Source organism: Mastigoproctus giganteus, chromosome 2 (assembly GCF_048544385.1).
Source record: "Mastigoproctus giganteus isolate SK-2022 chromosome 2, ASM4854438v1, whole genome shotgun sequence".
Classification (NCBI taxonomy): domain Eukaryota; kingdom Metazoa; phylum Arthropoda; class Arachnida; order Uropygi; family Thelyphonidae; genus Mastigoproctus; species Mastigoproctus giganteus.
The window spans coordinates 239,543,542-239,563,092 of record NC_143576.1 but is presented as its reverse complement, the minus strand read 5'-3'; the positions used below and the strand labels follow the sequence as shown (position 1 = coordinate 239,563,092).

The following is a 19,551-nucleotide window of genomic DNA, read 5'->3' as shown; positions in this document are numbered from 1 at the left end:
GGTGAGGTGAACAAAGGGGTCCTCTTACCAGGAAAGGCTTAAGTTCTGTAAACTGCAGCATATGGAGACTAGGCACCTGCGAGGTGATCGGGTTGAGGTGTATAAGGCCATGAATGGTTGAGCATGCTCAATGCTGATGGGATTCTTCCTCTTGCTCAGATTAGGAACTTGAGGGGGTATAAATTCAAATTGAGGAAAGGCAGTTGTAGAATAGATGGGCAGAAATTTTCTTTTAGCTGTTGGTTGATTGCTGGAACAAATTTCCATCTGTTGTCGAAGTTGATGGCTTAAATAAATTCAAGGAAGAACTGGACAAACTTTTGGAACGAATGGATGGATGAAATGGGAAGTGTGTTTTTTTTTTTTTTTTTTGGCTGATGCTGTATAAGCTTGCTTTCTTACATCATATGTCTATGCTAATACTTTGTGTATTTAGAAGTAAAAAAGGTGGGGGGAGATGCTGTGTGAAGTAATGAAATTTTTGTATATGGCATATACATGGTAAGGGTATACCCAGCTCCTTAATATAACATAGCCTTAACAATGCTCCCCACATACAGCTACCTGGACTCCCTCCAGTCACCATCTGGCAGAGAAGAAACTGCGAGATTATACCCTAACTGATCCGGAAGCCTCTAGGAGACTTCCGAATCAGCTTGATATGAACCCCCCCCCCCCCAAAAAAAAATTGGAACCTATTGGACCTTAAAGGTAAGTGTTGTAGACCTTCGTAAATTGCAGTCCCCCCCCTCCACTCCTTTTGGAACACCTGTAATAAAGCCAGTGATTTGAGGTGCTTACTATCTTGTTTGAATATCAAGACAATTATCCACTTGTAAAATTCACTTCTCAATCATTAGCAACAGAGGATTTTCTGTCTGAATTTTCTGTTTAGTTCTAAATGTAAATTAAGAAAGGAACTTGATATAAAGTTTATATACGTAACTTATATGACCACCATAGAACAGAAACAGAAAATTGATTTATTTTCATCGTATGCTTATACAATCTGCATACATAAATTATTTTTATTTAGGAAAGATAGCATTTAAAAATTCTGCTAAATTATGTTTCTTTTTCTTTTTTCAGATTAATTCATTTATCTCTTATTGTGGAGGTCTACCTGCTCCGGAGAATTCAGATAATCCTCTTAGATACAAATTCAGGTAAGACTTCCTCTTCTGCCTATACCAGGAATGAAGAGAACTAAGGGAATATCAACTAAGTTATTAATTAGCCTTAACTTAATATGCTTAACCCCTTCCCGGAACATTTTTTTTTTCCTGAAAATGTGCCCTAACGGATTAACTTTTTTTTATTTTACAGATTAAAAGTATGCATCATGCAAATACTCATTGTATAGTTTTTTGTGTTTTTTATAAATTTTTTAGTAGAAAATACATGGGAGTAATTAACCCATTTGGTCTATTCTGAGTACAGTGAAAAAGTGTGCAAATTATACAGATCGTTTTAATAAATTAGCTCTTGAGCTAAAAGAAAGGAACAGAAAAACACTCTTCACTACTCATTATATGAATAAATTTAAAAAATCAAGTGGAACGCACAAGCAGTAACCTCCTGCCACAAGCAATAATCATGGACTGACTACATTCTGACACACGGCCGCGGCAAGTGGATAGGCGAGGTATGCATCGCTTACAGTTCAAGAGGGTGCCAAAATATTTTTCGATATTGTTTTCTAATTGGTTAATGCTTATCAGTATTCAGCGTTTAGGAGGGCAAATTTTATTTTGCTTTCTGGCAGCACACAGAAATGCACACTACTGTTCTGACATTATATGTAAAATGAAAGCCAGTCGTCTGCTGCCAGGTGTTAAGAAAATCCCGAGAAATCTTGGGTTTTATCTGGCTAGTGCAAAATTAGCCAGATAAAACCAAAGGGGTTAACTCAGATTGGGTTAGGAATATCAGCTCCAGGGATGAAATTCTACTTACCTTATGCAGGAGTAGATCATGATACAAGAGAATCAACCAGTCAAAAACAACATGAGAGGCCCAGTGTATTTCTTATGCCCTTCCTATAACTCAGTGTACATAGACAAATCCTACAAGTCTAGACAAATGCAAGGAATAGCACAAAACAAACATTCGTTATGGCAGGTCCACCAAATTGGAAACAGCTACATATTCCTTGGATTACAGAGGTTCGTAGTCCTTTCCAGTGACTATTCTTGTTGCAGACAAATGCTGAAGGAAGCATTCTTTATTCAATAATACTTTAGAGCTATCGACAAAAACAAGGAGTAACTTTTGAACATTCCTGTTAGTTAGCAGCTGATTTTCAACATCAGTAAGCTTTCCATGCTTGTAAGATAAAATTTTGTCTTTATAACTACAATGTTTAGTTATCGTTTCTTTTTTATGTATGTTTTCTCTTAATGGTCCCTAAGGTCTGTGATTTTAGCTTGTCTTAAATGACCAAAGTGTGTGATTTTCAAATAGATAATTTGTCAGTTTCCTGTAACAGTATAAATAATTACATAATATGTCATTTGCAATCCCATGGTTGAGTTAATTCTTTTAGCTGAAAAAAATTTGGTTAAATGTATGTCTCCTTTTGTAATAACCTCAGGGGCTCACATCTGGTGAATATGGGCTTAGCACACCCAGGGTCCTGAGCTGGATATCATCATCATTCTTCTCTTTCTTGGTGATTCCTTTCTACTTCTGACTCTCTCTCTCTCTCTCTCTCTCTCTCTCTCTCTCTCTCTCTCTCTCTCTCTCTCTCAGGGTAATTTGGGATTTTTTTTTTTTTTTTTTTTTTTTGGCTGGTCCAGCATAAGCCTCGGGCTTCCTTGTGCCATATAGCTAATGATAATAATAATAAAATAATAATATTAAAACACATGCAAGAAAGAGCAAAATTAGTAAATTGAAAACCACTTTTAACTCTTTATGGGTGGACTAATAAAATCAAAGTTTCAGTATGTCTTGTTAATCAACAGTATCAGCAAAATTATAATGCTTCTAGTGTTTTAGTTCTAGCATTACTTTGTGCTTACAGCCTTGTATTATATATTATCCTGTAGCAAATACTTGTATTATATTGTATGTGTGTTCCTATAAGGTGAGCATACAATTCCATTTGAGGTGTCCCAGATAGCCATAAACTACTTCCACAGAGGAAGAAGTTCATTCAGTGGAAATTTTTAGACTTTTCCTCTTCAAGAAACTAGACTTTTCACACCTCAATAAAATTCCACTATACAAGCAATTTGCAGATATACTGACATCTTGTGGCCTTAAGCTGCCATGGTGAATTTTTCTAAATGATCCAACCAGAGGACATGAACCTTTTGATTTAGTCCCATTCATTTTATTACAGAGCTTACTAGAAGAAAAAAAATTGTAGGATAAATGAAACTTAATAAATTATGCCTGGATAACTGAGGAGTTATCAGAATATATCACCAAAATTATTTAACTTACATGTCTACTCTTATTTACATTTACAATGATTGAATTGAGATCCAACCTGAGTGTCAACCCATTTGAACATTTGTGGGGTGACATTGAAAAGGCTGCCAAGTTATGGATTTTCCACCACCCACATTATGATAGGTAGTGTTTGTCATCTTGTGTTCTTATATTATTTATATTAGTGCTCTCTCTCTCTCTCTGTCGTGTGTGTGTGTGTGTGTGTGTGTGTATGTTTGCTAATTGAAATGATTTTCAGCATATTAAATGTTTGCATATTAATCACTCTAACTTTATCAAGGAATTGGTTTGCATAGTTGCACTATGCTACATTTTTTTGTGGATATTTATTTTATCTTAAGGTTAAAATGTTTGTTTTTGATACACTATATATTTTATTCCTGTATATGGTAAAGTTAAAAAGTTTTGGAACTTTTAAAATAGCATTTTCATGCATGTATGCTTTGTTTGTGAAGGCTGGAAAAGGTAGTGCAAGTATGTACTCTTCATTGGAGCTAATTGTTTTTGTACTGTACTTGACACACCAAGTATTATTGGTGTTCTTCAACAGCTACAACAGTTTACTCTAAGTTCATAAATCAATGCTTTATTGTCAATAAGCCCATGTACAGAGACATGCCTTATTTGAGAAAAGGTCTGGCACGAACATATGCATGTGTGGCAATCAAGAAATTGGCTGCTTCACCACAAATGTCCCAGCATGTCATTACTTGTGGTCACTGAGATGTAATCCATGTTCTTACACAACCAACCTACCATGAGATTTAGCCCTTACCTATTACTTTCATTCTCCAGAAAGAAATTACAGCCTCAGATATTTCCAGTAGCAGAAGTGTATGATATAGAAGGAAATTACTTCAAAGCTAGTGTGCAAGAAAATTCCCCATAAAGACAGTCAATCTTACATCAACAAGTTCCAGACTTTTTGAGCCTATGTATACAAAATATTTTATATTGCAAAATGAGCTGATGTAAATAGGTGGTATTTTAAATTTTATTCTTTTTTCATATTTTCATTTCTCCTTGTAGTTGGAATCCACGTGGTGTTTTACTAAATACTCTTGCAATGGCCAAGTTTATTGAAGATAACAAGGTACGTATATACACACACACACTTTATTTATAGCAGTCATGAGCAACTTATGGGCTACACTACCTAGTGTGACCTGCATTTGAATTCCACTAATTAAAAATATTAAACAAAAAAAAGAAAATCCAGAAAATTTTAAAATCAACAATATTTCTTTTTTGCACTTATTATTTTTATTTATTTTATTTTTTTTCTTGTAGAAAATTAATGTGATAAAAGGCAGTTTTTAAAGCAAGAATAAAGAAGCCATAGCCTCAAGCATAAGATAATTTTACATTGAGATATTTTTAAAAAGTAAAGTTGCAATTATTAGGGACTTATTAAATGGGAGAGTAGTAGTAGTAGTAGTGGCATGTGATGCAAGAAAGCAAGTGTATGAGCTTATGCAGCATCAGCCAAAAAAAAAAAAAAAAAAAAATCACACCATTCCCTCCAAATGCCTGTCCAGTTCCTCCTTAAATTTATTCAACCTATCAACTTCCACAACGACAGATGGAAGTTTGTTCCAGCAATTAACCACCCGCTGGCTAAAGGCAAATTTCCGCACATCTATTCTACATCTGTCCTTTCGTAATTTGAACTTATGCCCCCTTAGGTTCGTAATCTGAACAAGTGGAAGGATCCCATCAGAATTCAGCGTGCTGAACCCATTCAAGGCCTTATACACCTCAATCAGATCACTGCGCAGGTGCCTAGTCTCCAGCCACTGCAATTTGCAGAACTTAAGCCTCTCTTGATAAGAGGATCCCTTCATTCTCCTCACCAATCTTGTTGCCCTTCTCTGTACACGCTCAAGTAAATCTACATCCTTCCTAAAATGAGGCCTCCAGACCTGTACGCAGTACTCAAGGCATGGCCTGACCATTGCCTTATACAGAGGGATAATCACCTCCTTTTCCCTGCTAGCAAAATTCCTATATATCATTGACAAAACCCCATGACCTGCCCTGGCACCCTATCTGCATTGCTCAGAAAACTTCATATCTGCCTGCACAATTACTCCCAGGTCTTTTTCATTTTCTACCACCTTAAGTGTAGTACCACACAGTTGGTACATTTCTCTGGGGTTACTTCTACCCATATGCAGTACTTTGCATTTGTCAAGGTTAAACTTCAGTTGCCACTTCTTAGCCCATCTGTCCAAATTATCTAGATCCTGTTGCAGTAGCACACTGCCATTACTGTCATTAACAACCCTGCCAACCTTTGTATCATCTGCAAACTTCGACATTAAGCCTGATATACCTTCATCAATATCATTGATAAATATACAAAACAACAGTGGACCTAACACCGAACCCTGTGGGACTCCACTAATAACATTAGTCCAAGAAGAGCAGCACCCATTGATTACCACCCTCTGTCTTCTCGCACTTAACCATCCTTTTATCCATTGTAGCAACTTACCCTTAATACCATTCTGCTCCAATTTGTACAATAGTCTTCCATGCGCAACAGTGTCAAAAGCTTTCCTGAAATCCAAATATATGATATCAAAATTATTTTTTGCATCCAGTTCCTTTGTAACCACATCATAATATCCTATCAAATTTGTCAGACAAGACTTTCCCTTAACAAACCCATGCTGTGTCTGAATTATTGCTGCAGTCCTGTCTAGATGATTCTGCAATGCATCTTTAACCAGCGACTCCATTATTTTACCTGGAACAGAAGTTAAACTAACTGGTCTGTAATTACTCGTGTCACCCTTCGATCCACCTTTGTGAATTGGGGATAGATTTGCACATCTCCAGTCCGTGGGAACCTCCCCTGAGTCCAAGGATACTCTCATAATTATGGCTAAGGGTTTGCTTAGTTGCTTTGCCGCCTCCTTTAATATAACTGGATAGATCCCATCCACCCAAGGTGCTTTTCTTATGTTTAACTTCAACAATTTCTCTTCCACTTTGCTCTCAGTTATTACAAAATCATTAAGTATCCTGCTACAATTTGATAACCTTCTGCCATTTTCAAACCTTAATAATTCCTCACGTGTGAATGTAGATGCAAAATACTCATTCAGTTTGTTTGCTATCTGAGCAGGATCATCAACAGTCGAACCATCGATGTCAAGTGGACCAATCAGATTCATCCCCTTCCTTTTAGAGTTTATATAAGTAAAGAAATCCTTGCTGTTTTTCTTAGCATCTTTTGCCAAGGATTTCTCGTAATCTGCCTTTGCCTGCCGAACCTCCTTTCTGATCTGATTACAGATTAACTTATATCTGCCATAGGCTTCTGAGTCGCTTGATAATTTATATGCATCCCATGCATTTTTCTTCTCTGTTACGAGTCTCATTAGTTCATTTGACAACCATTTAGGCCTAAACCTTGAGCAATATTTCTTAATAGGTATGAAACTTTTAGTAGCTTCCATGATTAATTCCTTGAATGCTTCCCACTTAGAATTTACTGTTGGTAACATCGTCAGTTGATCCCACTGTACAGAATTTAAAAACTGTCGGAGATCACTGTACTCGCCTTTACGGAAGCAAAAACCCTTTCCTTTACCCCTGATGGTAATTAAATCTTTAAGTAAATCCCATGTCAGTACACTGTGATCACTGCCACCTAGTGGTTCTTTTATCTGCAAATTCCTAATACATGAATGATCACTGCTGATAACCAGATCAAGAGTATTACTTTCTCTAGTTGCCTCTCGAACATGCTGCTGCAGAAAACAATCATCCAATAAATCCACAAAAGTCTGACTAGCGTGTGAGTGCCCAACCTACAAGTTCCAGTCAGTATCTGGGAAGTTAAAATCCCCCGTTATAAGACATTCCGATTTACTAGCCCACTCTATTTCTCTGTACAGTTATTCATTGTACTCATTCAAGTCATTAGGCCTATAACACACTCCTACTCTTATTTTTGCTTTCGCAGTGCTTATGTCACACCAAACTGACCCAACAGTGCACTGTTCATCTATATCAACTGGATTTACAGGAGAGACCCTATATGGTCTCCCCTGTAACTTAAACAGAAAATTTATTTTTAAATAGCTTAAAATTATATTTTTACTCTTGCAGTGGCAAACATTTTTGAAGATAAAGTGGTGTGCTCATGTGCACGTGCACACACACACACAAACACACATGGTGCCTCCGTAGCCAGGTGAGCAGGAGCAGCAGTGCGTAGCACATGCTTCTTGATTAGACCAGGGTTCGAGCCCGTGACCACCGCATATCCCTGGAACAATATGACCTTAGTTGCTAATGCTCCTAAAAACCAAATAACAAACACAACAAAACACACACACACACACACAGTGTTTCAAAATTGCATGGAACAAACAATGGCATATATTCTGCAACTTAAAATCTTGTTAACATATGGCTCAAAAGTTTTTATTTCTGAGATTATTAAACATTAATTACAAAACTGCTGTGCAAAACTTTAGTCATTTTTATGTTCAAATATATGTCATAAAAATATGAATATGTAAAATGAGCTTTAAACAGTACAAAACATACACACCAATGCTGACACAAATAATTTTGTTTTACTAGATGAATCATACTAGCAGTGCTAGCATGTTTGTTACTTGAGCATCAGGTTCCACAATAGTTGTTGTTTACAGTACAATTCAGTTTACTTTTGCCAAGTTAACTGATACAGTTTTAATTTATGATGAGATCCATAACAGTCCTGTAACTGCCATTTGCAGATATACTGAAAAATCTCCAACTTAGAGCACCAAACCATTAAACATTTGCCATTGTGGAGAGATGACTTAGAGAAACAGGTATTCTGAAACCATTATGAATAAATGCCAGTAGAGAGAGATTTTGACAAACTTCAAATGTTGAATAGTAAATACCTCATGCTGTACAAGTATTTCCTACCACAAGTACCAGAAAGTTGTCATGTCATTTTAAATGGTAGATCAGCAACTGTATCCGTTTCACAGTGTGCCTGTACATCATCGTTATCATTTACAACCTACACACTCAGGAATGGTGTTCCTTGAGCCAAATTTTTTTTTTTTATTTATTTTTTTATTATTTATTTTTTTTTTTATTTATTTATTTTTTTATTTTTGGCTGATGCTGCATAAGCTTATACAGTTACTTTCTTGCATCACATGCCACCACTACTACTCCTACTACTACACTTAATAAATCTCTTATGACCACTTAGCCCTGCCTCATTGCCTGACTTGTTGAACATCATTAGGTAGGTTAGTACCTTTGGGGAAGCAGGACTGTACTGTCTAGTGACAGTAATTTGGTCAATGCAAATGTAGCACAACTCCAAACTTTTTCACACACCTTAATAATAATTGAACTATCCATTTACCTTCTGTATATTCATTAACCTTTTTCTTCTATTGAATACTACATTTTCAAATTCAATAAATGCAATATTTCTTTTGCTTACTCTGAAATATTTCATGTAGCTCCATGATGCTAACATTTGTTTTCCGTACAAACAGTCTCTTAAGTCACCATATTCACTATTAGATACAAGTCCAGAATAACATCTGTCCTCACTTTGTTCAGTTGTACCCTTATCATCTTGAATTATATATAATGCATTTAGTCTTTCCCTCAATCCATGTTCAGTAACCATGGTACCAAACAACCCAGTGCTAGCCAATGACTCATTTTTAACAACATTTTAACATCAGGCAGAAAGCTGTAGGTGATCTGGCCCTTACCAGAGCTGCTCCAACAAGCCTGCCTGCAAAATTCTTTATACCTCTAATTCAGATCCTTTACATTCCTTCCTTACATCTTTTACTCCAAACACCTTGTTTATATCCAGACTTGCCTTAACTCCATAAATTTCTAATGACTGATTTCACTTTATAGCAAATTCCAGTCCTTTACATGATAACCAAATCATGTAAAAGACTCATTCCTCTCTAAACTGAAAGTCTTTGTTAGAAGCAGTCCCACAGGCTCAGGTCACCCTAAGAATAATTAAGAAGGGCAAATCTCTGTGTGGATATTATTGAACTTGTGATTATTACATTTTGAACTTTATAATCTCATGCCTCACAAGCATAAGTTATAGCAGGAAAAGATATAGTAATGGAGGCATGTGATGCAAGAAAGCAAGCGTATGAGCTTATGTAGCAAAAAAAAAAAAAAAAAAATACACCAATTTCACACATCCATTCCCTCTAAAAGTTTGTCCAGTTCCTCCTTGAATTTATTTAAGCTATCAACTTCCACATATACATTTATATAAGAGAACAAGGGACTTATCCTTGATCTTCCATTTAACCCTCACTGTCTTCTATATCTTAGAGTAAATTGCTTTATCCTTTTACCCCTAAATCCTTTACATGGGGCAAAAAGGTTAATTTTTTGTCCACCAAGTCGCTCGGGTACCCAACCAAGGGAGTATATGAAACAGCACTTCTAAAGATGCTTAAAGTGGGATGCCTACCCTCGCTTAACTTTCCTTTTAGGAACCATCTTAGTTTTATTAAATGAAACTTCCATTTTATGAAGCTTGACTGAGTTCTATATTTCTGTGTTGTTTCCTGTGCTCTAACCTCTAGTTACATTTTGAATTCCCATATATTAACAATAAGAGATCAGCATAGGCAGTGGCATCACCAATGCTCCATTCTTGCTCTAACAGTTTATTCATTACATAGTTTCACAACTATGACCCTATATTAGAACCTTGTGGTGCTACCCTAGTAATCTCCTTTTTGTATGCCTGTACAAGAACCCTTTCCAGATGTGAATGAATGTAGAAAGTCTTGATTTTGATTTGTTTTACAATGTACACATTGGTCCTCCAATTCTCAGCCATGTTCTGATTACAAATGAATCATGTTTTGCAAGAAGTGGAATTCTCAAGTCTCGAAACATTCATACCTGCACCAACAAAAACCCACATATGATTGCCAGTACTCATTATCGATGTACCTTTTCCTTTAATGTTTAGTGTGGTGTTCCCAGGGGCATTATTATTAGTCCTTATTTTTTACTAGCAAAGCTTTTAGGAATTACAGTGGATTAATGCCATACTTTTAATAATAAGTAAAAAAATACTTTAGTGAGAGAGAGATGCAAAATTGTAACCTAATAACTCAACAATAATGACTTAACATTGGACTACGTAAAAACTATTACTAGGCCTACAAAAAGATTTGGTATAATGTTACTCCCCTCTGGAGAAGGCTGCTGATAATGATGCATTCATATGCAAAGTTGTTTACATTAATACACTAAAAAAAATTAAATATATATGTTCTTATTTATACTCTAGCACGACCACCAGATCAGTGGAGTTTACAGTAAATCATCAACACAAACATTAATTGTATTTAGCAGTCACGGGCTTGAACCCCAGTCCACTCAAAGAGTGCACACTACTGCACCCACACTCCTGACCACTCAGTTAGGTCAAGCATGGTACCTGTACACACAAAAGATGTTTTATGTGAAAACATCCTTGGCTTGGAAGAGGTTAGCAAAATCCATATGTAGAATAGTCTGATGTCACAATCATGATTCTTGCAGTTACTACTGCAGGAAGTGTGATTGTGATATCACAATCATATTTCCTTAGTAATCTGTACTGCAGGAAGCCATTTACGTCATTTCCATTACATTCCGTTGTTAGGTGAAAACGATGTTTTGACATCAAAAATGAACTTCAGTCTAGTGATATTTATAAAAGTTTTAATATTTCCATACCAAAAAAATTAATTGCAATGCACAGAAACTTAGAACTAATTACAAGTTTGTGTACTTCTGAAATTTTACTATTCTGAAATTTCATAAATCAGTTCAGATTTATTACATCGTGCAGGAACTAGAAAGACCTTTGAACAACCATCTGGACCATATTACCAACAGAAAAATTATAGTTAATAAAAGAATAATTATAGATGCATTGCAAAAATTGTTTGCAGAATGGAAAGTTATGTTATTAATTTAATTTAATCCAATTTAAATAGCTAATTCCCAAATCATTTCTTTCACTTAACTTTTTTTTTTCTTTTTTTTTTTTTTTTGTATGTAGGTTATAGAAATCCCTGCTGGAGGTTCATTAATGGATTCTGCAAAGACAGCCACATTTCTTCCAGGATTTAACTTAGAAGGATTTCCTAATAGGGATTCTACTGTATATAAAGATATTTATGGTATATCTACTGCACATACAATTATCAGAGGCACACTCAGGTATAAGGTAAATTATGATTGAGATGCTATTCTTAATTCATGAAAGTAGTTTGATAATCTGTACTGCAGTACCAGTTTTTTTATTATTTCACTTGTTTTAAATAAAAATAATTATTTGTGCATGTACAAACCTTACTACTATGTATTATGTGAATTAGGAAAAATGTGCAATATATAATGCATTTTGTCAAGCTTGCAGAATTTGAAGACCTTCATTTTTGTGACCATAAGTTAGAACACATAATTCAGATACCTTCATGCATATAAGCAGATGAAAATCAGAGTAGTGCAAGTCAAATTTACACTCTTTCGAATATTTTAATGTTTTTAATACCTTTCAAGAAAAGTCAAGAAATGTGATGAAATTACTTAGTAACTCATTGTTATAGTAAAAAAAGTGGGTGCAGACGATTACTAAAATTAAAGTTTACCATAAAAACTGTGCGTTTTCTGTAATGGTGAAAATGACTTACTCCACTCTCATATTTAAGGTTGTTTACATTATTTATAACCTTAAATATTATAGTGGCATAAGTCATGAATGATTTCAATTAAATTACCTGAAGAAAATATAACAGTCTTAATTTCACATGAAATAAGAAGATTAGCAAACAGATTAGAAAATACTGAAACTTTAGTGAAAATATGAAAAATATTTTTGAATAAAATAGAAAGGAAAACACAACAAGATTAAATTCTGTTTAATGCATTTACTTAATTTAAGTCCAAAGGTCCCCATCACATTCTTTTTCTTCATGTATTGTTGTTTTATTGATTATAATTTCTCATGTGCAATAAATAAGTTTTACTTAGCTTTAAAATTCAAAAGAATGATTTTTTTTTTTTTTTTTTTTTTTTTCAAAACATCCTTGTGAATTATACTGCTAGATGCATTAATCCAGTGATTTTTTTTTTTTTTTAATGCATCGCTGAATGCCAAAAATGTGCCTGCAGATGTGTGAATGCTGACTCACTATGTAGATAACCTGAAAAGTTAATAACCCCTTTACAATATCCAGATCTATTCTTTATACTACTTTACAAGTAAAACCTTGGGACCTCATCATTATATCAAATCCAAATTCTTTCATATAACATCAATGCTCCTGCAGTCTCCACAGTTCTCCTTCAATCCAAATGGAAGACTGACTTCAAAAGGTCGAATATTAGAAGCAGATTGGCAAATTACAAATATATTAACAGAATATTTCTACATAATACCTCAGACATATTTAATAGTCTGCAAATCAACCCACTTGTATTTTGCACACAAAAGAAATATAGGATGTAGATGTGTGAAGATGCATTTGCTTATATTCACTTGTAAAACTCTGGAATTAGCTACATACATACCTTTAATAGCTATAGATCTGATTTTGTATTAAAGTGAGACTTTTGTTAACATTAAATGATTGCAACTGATTTGCCCTACTAGCTTGTTGCTGTCTTGGGACATGTACAAAGGGTACTAGGAAAGTTTTGCAATATGACGCAACAATGAATCACAGGAAGCTGCTTGTTGCTGCATGTTGAGACATGTTCATACGTGCATAGTAGCCGCCGCGCCAAGTCGATGGGCTCAGTTATTCATTAGTAGTGAGAATGTAAAGTGCTTGCGATGGCATCGTGGTCACGAAATGAGATAAGGACAGTTTTGCGGTATAATTTCGTGCGTGGTTTAACCATAGACCAGTGCTTGGAAGAAATGACTCTTGCACTAGATGATGATTGTCCACATCGTACAACGATATTCAGGTGGTATAGAGAATTCCAAAGGGGAAATTTCACTCTGGAGGATTCTGAGAGGCCGGGAAGGCCACGAACGTCAGTTATGGAGGAAAACGTTACTGCTGTGAGGAAAATGCTTGACGAAAACAGGCGAGTGACCTACCAACAGATAGAGGATACTTTGGGCCTAAATGCACCAGCAATTCGTTCGATTCTGCAAGATCATTTGCACGTGAAGAAACTTTGTTCTCTCTGGGTGCCGCATCAACTGACTGAAGAGCAGATGACACGACGTGTGACTTGGTGCCGGGAGATGTTAAAAAAGTTTGATAAGGGACAATCTCGGTATGTGAACAACATCGTGACAGGTGACGAGACTTGGCTGTACTATTACGATCTGCCGACCAAGGCTCAAAACAAAGTTTGGGTCTTTGATGATGACGACACACCCGTAATTGTCAGAAAATCCCGATCTGTAAAGAAGAAAATGATAGCTGTATTTTTCAAATCGAGTGGAATTGTGGAACGTGTCGTTTTGGACACACAGAAGACAGTCACAGCTAAGTGGTATACTGAACAATGCCTGCCTAAAGTCATTGGATCTATAAAGAACCTGCGGCCAAAGTCAAGAATGGACACCTGGTACCTCCATCACGATAATGCTGCAGCTCACCGCGCCAAAGCCTGCCCCGAATATTTGACCACGACAGGACTGAAACTTCTCGAGCACCCTCCCTACAGTCCAGACCTTGCTCCCTGCGACTTTGCACTGTTCCCGCATGTGAAAATGAAGCTAAAAGGGAGGTGGTTTTCCAGTGATGAGGACTTTCTACGGGCTTGGGACAACGAGTGTGCTTTACTCCCTAGTGAAACTTGGCAGAACTGGTTTAAAGATTGGTTTCGGAGGATGGAGAGGTGTATTGAATGTAGAGGAAATTACTTTGAAAAAATTAAATAAACAAAGCTGTATTGCAAAACTTTCCTAGTACCCTTTGTATATATATTTTAAACTAAAATAAATCAATTTTTCAGTTTTTTCTTTTCTTCCTTTTTTTTTTATTTTTTGCTTAGAGATACTCTTTTAAAAACTCTTCAGACTGCATTCACAGATAATAAAATTTTTCTTGTAATGAGTTAATGCCATGTTCTCTATATTATGTTTTTGTTGATAGATGACCAAAAGATTATCAAAAAAATTCCTTAGTATTGATTTAAATACAATGTAAGTTGGCTTACTAAACTTTAAAATTTTGAAAATTGTCTCTGGAAAATAGTATACCATTTTCGTGATGTAAACTTAACCTTACCCTGACCTAAACCACTCTTTTTGAACGGTTTCTGATTATCATTATGTATGATAATGATATGTTACTCCTGGTGACTTGTGGAACTAATTACTGTAAGACCCCTGTATCCGCAGGGGATACGTTCCAAGACCTTCCGTGGATGGCTGAAACTGCGGATATAAGCGAACATCTGCTGACCCCATATATAACGTGATTTTCTTGTACATACATACATACGTATAATAAAGTTTAATTGATAAATTAAACACACAGTAAGACATTACCAACATTAAATACAGTAATAATAAAGTACAGCAGATTGAATTAACCAGGACACTTAGACTCCAAATTAAAAAAATCAACCAGAAATCATAAAATTAAAGTAATAACTAGAATAAATATAAGCAGATATTTTTCAAGTTGTAAATAAGCAACAAGAACCGGCATTATAGGTCATCATTGGGAGATTAGTGTACCTATTATCTTGCAATCCCCTCTGCTGTCTTCATACCTACCGCTCAAAACAAAAAAAAGAAAAGAAAGAGACTAGATGTTTAGTTTGATTTAGTGCGTCACATCGATTGTTATGTTCTGTCTCTCTGAAAAAGGACAAATTCTGTTTCATTATTTATGTCAGGGGGTTTTTTTTTTGTTTAGAAATCGTAAAAATGATGGGCAAACGCAAGAGTTGTGCTTCCAAATTAAACAAAACTTGAAATTATTCAAAAGTTTGAAAACGGTGCACCCGTTAAATCTCTAAAGAACCATTATAACGTTGGTGACCAAACCATACACGATATTGTAAAAAATAAAGGGAAGCTATTAGATTTAAAATCAACATCATAAAAAATAAAGGGAAGCATCGTATCGGACATGCAAGTAGTAAGTGTTAAGTTTTTTCCTGTGGTTAACCGCAGGTAACTGAATCAGCAGATATGGGGGCATAACTGTACTTCATTCACAAAATGAAAGGAATCAAGGTTAAGGAATATGTCATGGGTGAAAGTTTGTTTTTTTAATTGATGACGCCACTTGGATTCTCACCAGCTCATATAATTATAGTATAGTTAGTAGGTTTGCATGTGTATACATACACACATGATTTCATCTACAATTTTTTAATTTATATTCTCATTTCACTTTGTTTCTGCCCATTTGATAAGTTTGTAGTCCTTTTCCTTTCATTCCAGTATAACATCACACATTTTTGAAAAGCTCAGATTGTCCCACTTTTACCATCACAAGTAACTTTCTCTTTAATTTCGGTTTATTTAATTTTGACAAGTAAACTTGTATTGCCCACAGCCATTACTACAAGGTTATTGCAACATCACATAAAATTGAACTTATCACCATGTAAAACTGTAAAATTGAATTTTACAGTTTCACATTGTGATATTTTTGCAAGTTGTTTAATGAAGTAATTTATACAAGGAATCTAATTGCTTTAAGTGTCTTTGCAATCAATTCTAAGTTTATATAATAAATTCAAAAAAGGAATAATTTTTGCTGGACCACAGCTGGTTCATTTCTTGCACCTCTTACATGCACGCTGTCTCTGATACCAGGTATGGTGGAACATTAAAACTTAGGTCAGGTTATGCATCTTTGAAAAGAAATATATATATGGCATAATGCATAAGTTTTGTTCATTTTATTGTTAAAAGTTCACAAATTATTATTTAAATGAACTAAATAAAATTTACAAAATAAGCAAAAATATGAATTTGTTGGGGGAAATCCTTAAGTGAAGGTGGGGAGATGGTATTGAAATTCGCATAAACTAGGGAAGGTGACATTAGAATAGAAACCCATTCTATAAGTTTTTTCAGTTTGCTGGTCTGTGTTGTAATTAATTTAATGTTATAAATAATGTTACCACATCTGGTTTATGATTAAAGTAAAATTATAAAAATTTTCAGGTATAACATGTGCATTTTAATTCATGAATATTTCTAGGGCTATACAGATGTTATCAAGGGTCTTCTGAAACTTGGTCTTATGGACGACAAACCTCACCCTTGCCTTCATCCACGTGGACCAGAAATCACATGGGTTAGTATTTCCATAAGCAATATGTAATAGTTCTTTGTTACTAAGGCTGTTTCAAGATTCATGCAATTCAAATTTGAAGTAGAAAGTTATGTCTGAGTTGGAAGAAAAACTGTTAGAAAATTTTCTACTACACTCAGGGTAGTAGAAAATGAAAAATACCTGGAGGTAATTGTGCAGTTAGATATGAAATTCTCTGAGCAGTGCAGATGTGCTGCCAGGACAGCTCATGGGGTTTTGTCAATGATATACAGAAACTTTGCTAGTAGGGATAAGGAGGTGATTATCCCTTTGCATAAAGCCATGGTTGGGCTGCATCTTTAATCATAATCATATCTAGAGTATTGTATACATGTCTGGAGGCCTCACTTTAGAAAGGATGTAGGACTTGCTGGAACAGGTGCAGAGAAGGACAACCATATTGGTTAAGGGAACAAAAGGGTGCGCTTAACTAGAAAGGCTTCAGTTCTGCAAATTGTAATGCCTCAAGACTAGGCACCTGCAGAGTGATCTGATTGAGATGTTTGAAGCCTTGAATGGATTGAGTAAGCTGAATGTGAATGGCATTCTTCCTCTTGCTGAGACTCACACAAGGGGACATAAATTTAAGTTGAAGGATGGTTGCAGGATAGATGTGCGGAAGTTTGCCTTCAGCCAGCAAGTGGTTGATTATTGGAATAGGCTTCCATCTGTTGTGGAAGTGAATGGTTTGAATAAATTCGTGGAAGAACTAGACAAATTCTTGGACGTTAAAAATGGGTGAAGTGTGTGGTATTTTTTTTTTTTTTTTGGCTAATGCTATATAAGTTTGTTTTCTTGCATCATTTGCCACTACTAATCCTAAAATGGAAACCTGCAGTTATTAAGAATAGTCAGGGTAGCAAGGATATAACTACAAAGCAGTTTTGCATGTACCTCAAGCCCAGTATCATATAGCAGTTTCTCTTCGACCTCAAGACTGAAAATGTTGCCATCGTCCAAATCTGTTATAACAAGTGTACAGACTCACTATGATAGTACCAATCAGTTGTTCTGAGTTATCAGCCTTCCATTCACTATTTTTCTTTCATGCTATCCTTTATATTTAGCTAGTCAGAGTAAGCCCTCCATTCTTTAATGCCGCTTCCCTCTCCTTCTAATCATTAGTATTTTTTCCACTTGATTTGTTTGTATATAGGCTAACTGCCACTTTAACTCCTTGAATCCACATTGGCACTCTGATTATCCTGCCTTTAGTCTTTCTCCCGACATGCCTCTTTTGCAGCTTCCACTAAACTTTTCTTAAATTTTCGTTCTTCATCTAAAGTCATAATATCCTCAAGAATTTTAGCAAGCAAATTTCTTATTCTAATGGCTGTTGATAAATTTGAGAGCTTTGCAATTTTTATATAACACTTATATATATCTTATTTTTGGCTCTAATTATCATTATTTGTAGCCTTTTACTATTATTGTTAAATTTACATTTCTTTAAATATCTCTATGGATGTTTAGTAGAATACCAATTATCTGAAATATTAATTATCCAATTTACAAAAAGTGATTTTTGCTATTTTATTTTTTCCATATTTACTCAAAGAAATTGACACATTTAATATTTAGATGTAGAAACACAAACTATCACATGAATATAATGAAATTACTTATATAATGCATAAAGTGCAGAAGAGCAAATTCCATCATTACATAAATTAGCGCAAATAAAAATGTATTTAATAGTCAATTTGTCAGCATTTTTAGCAGAATTTGTATGCATCACATTAGTGTTATATGGAGATGGCATGGATTAATCTATCTAGCCTGCTTGGCTTTTTTCAGTAATCCATCAAATTTAGTTTTTTTTTTTTTTTAATACGTTTTTCTATTTGTATAGTCCATCATTGTTTATTTGTCAAGGGGCTCCACAGTTTTATTTGTACCTTGATTTAATTTTCCATAAGTGGGGGGGGGGGATTCTGAATGAACTGTGCAATAATTTTTTTTGGATGCAGCAATGTACAAAAGAGATAAAACATGAACTGGACATTAGCTATACTTTTTTTTTTTTTTTTTTTGCAATGATTCACATTATCACCTTTTTTGACAGATGAAGGAAATAATAGTCATTATTAAATACTAATTCTAATCAAACCAAAATGAAGCGGAGACACTGTTTTTGAATGCACACCGTGGAAAACACCAGCCAGTGATGTATTTAACACCCTTCATATTGCTACAAAATGGGCTGACCCTTGGATGAGAACCAGTTGTGTTTTGGAAAAAAAATAGAATATTGTAGCAGAGGGGATAGAAAAACTTTCGCACACCAAAACAGTTCTGTTTTATTTTATATGTCTGTCTTATTTTAAAGATATACTGTATATGCTTATACAGATATGTGTAAACAAAAATGCAAATAGTAATTTTCTCTCATTAAGTTTTTTCTTGTTTGTCTTTTATACTCTAAAGATTATATATATAAAAAAAAGAATCAACTATCCAAAATATCCTTGGTTCCAATTGTTTTGGTTAATTGGGATTCTGCTGTAATTGTCATTTCTTACCCTACCCAGTTCCTTTCCTACCCTGTCATTTCCTATCTCCAGCCAATACTTTCATTGTCATTAATTTTGACTGCACTTTCTAAGATGTTAAAGAAATCTAATTTATCCATTTTTGAGCCTTCAGCTGAACCATGATTATGCAAATTTAAACCCGAATTTTCAATCTTAAATTTTGACTACATAACTATTAGATAATGCTTTCCAGTCTAAATAAACTTTCTTTCAAATTAGTTCTAAAG

At 34.9% G+C, this 19,551-nt stretch overlaps 1 protein-coding gene across 1 annotated transcript in view; it reads left to right on the top strand.

Moving 5' to 3' along the window:
* The window catches only part of LKRSDH (lysine ketoglutarate reductase/saccharopine dehydrogenase), a 204,629-nt gene that overhangs the window by 173,041 nt on the left and 12,037 nt on the right, over positions 1-19,551 (top strand). The window contains exons 17-20 of the mRNA XM_090369066.1: positions 1,090-1,166; positions 4,489-4,552; positions 11,543-11,710; positions 16,677-16,772. Of these exons, the coding sequence (XP_090225192.1) occupies positions 1,090-1,166; positions 4,489-4,552; positions 11,543-11,710; positions 16,677-16,772 (405 nt within the window). The remainder of the gene's footprint in view (positions 1-1,089; positions 1,167-4,488; positions 4,553-11,542; positions 11,711-16,676; positions 16,773-19,551) is intronic.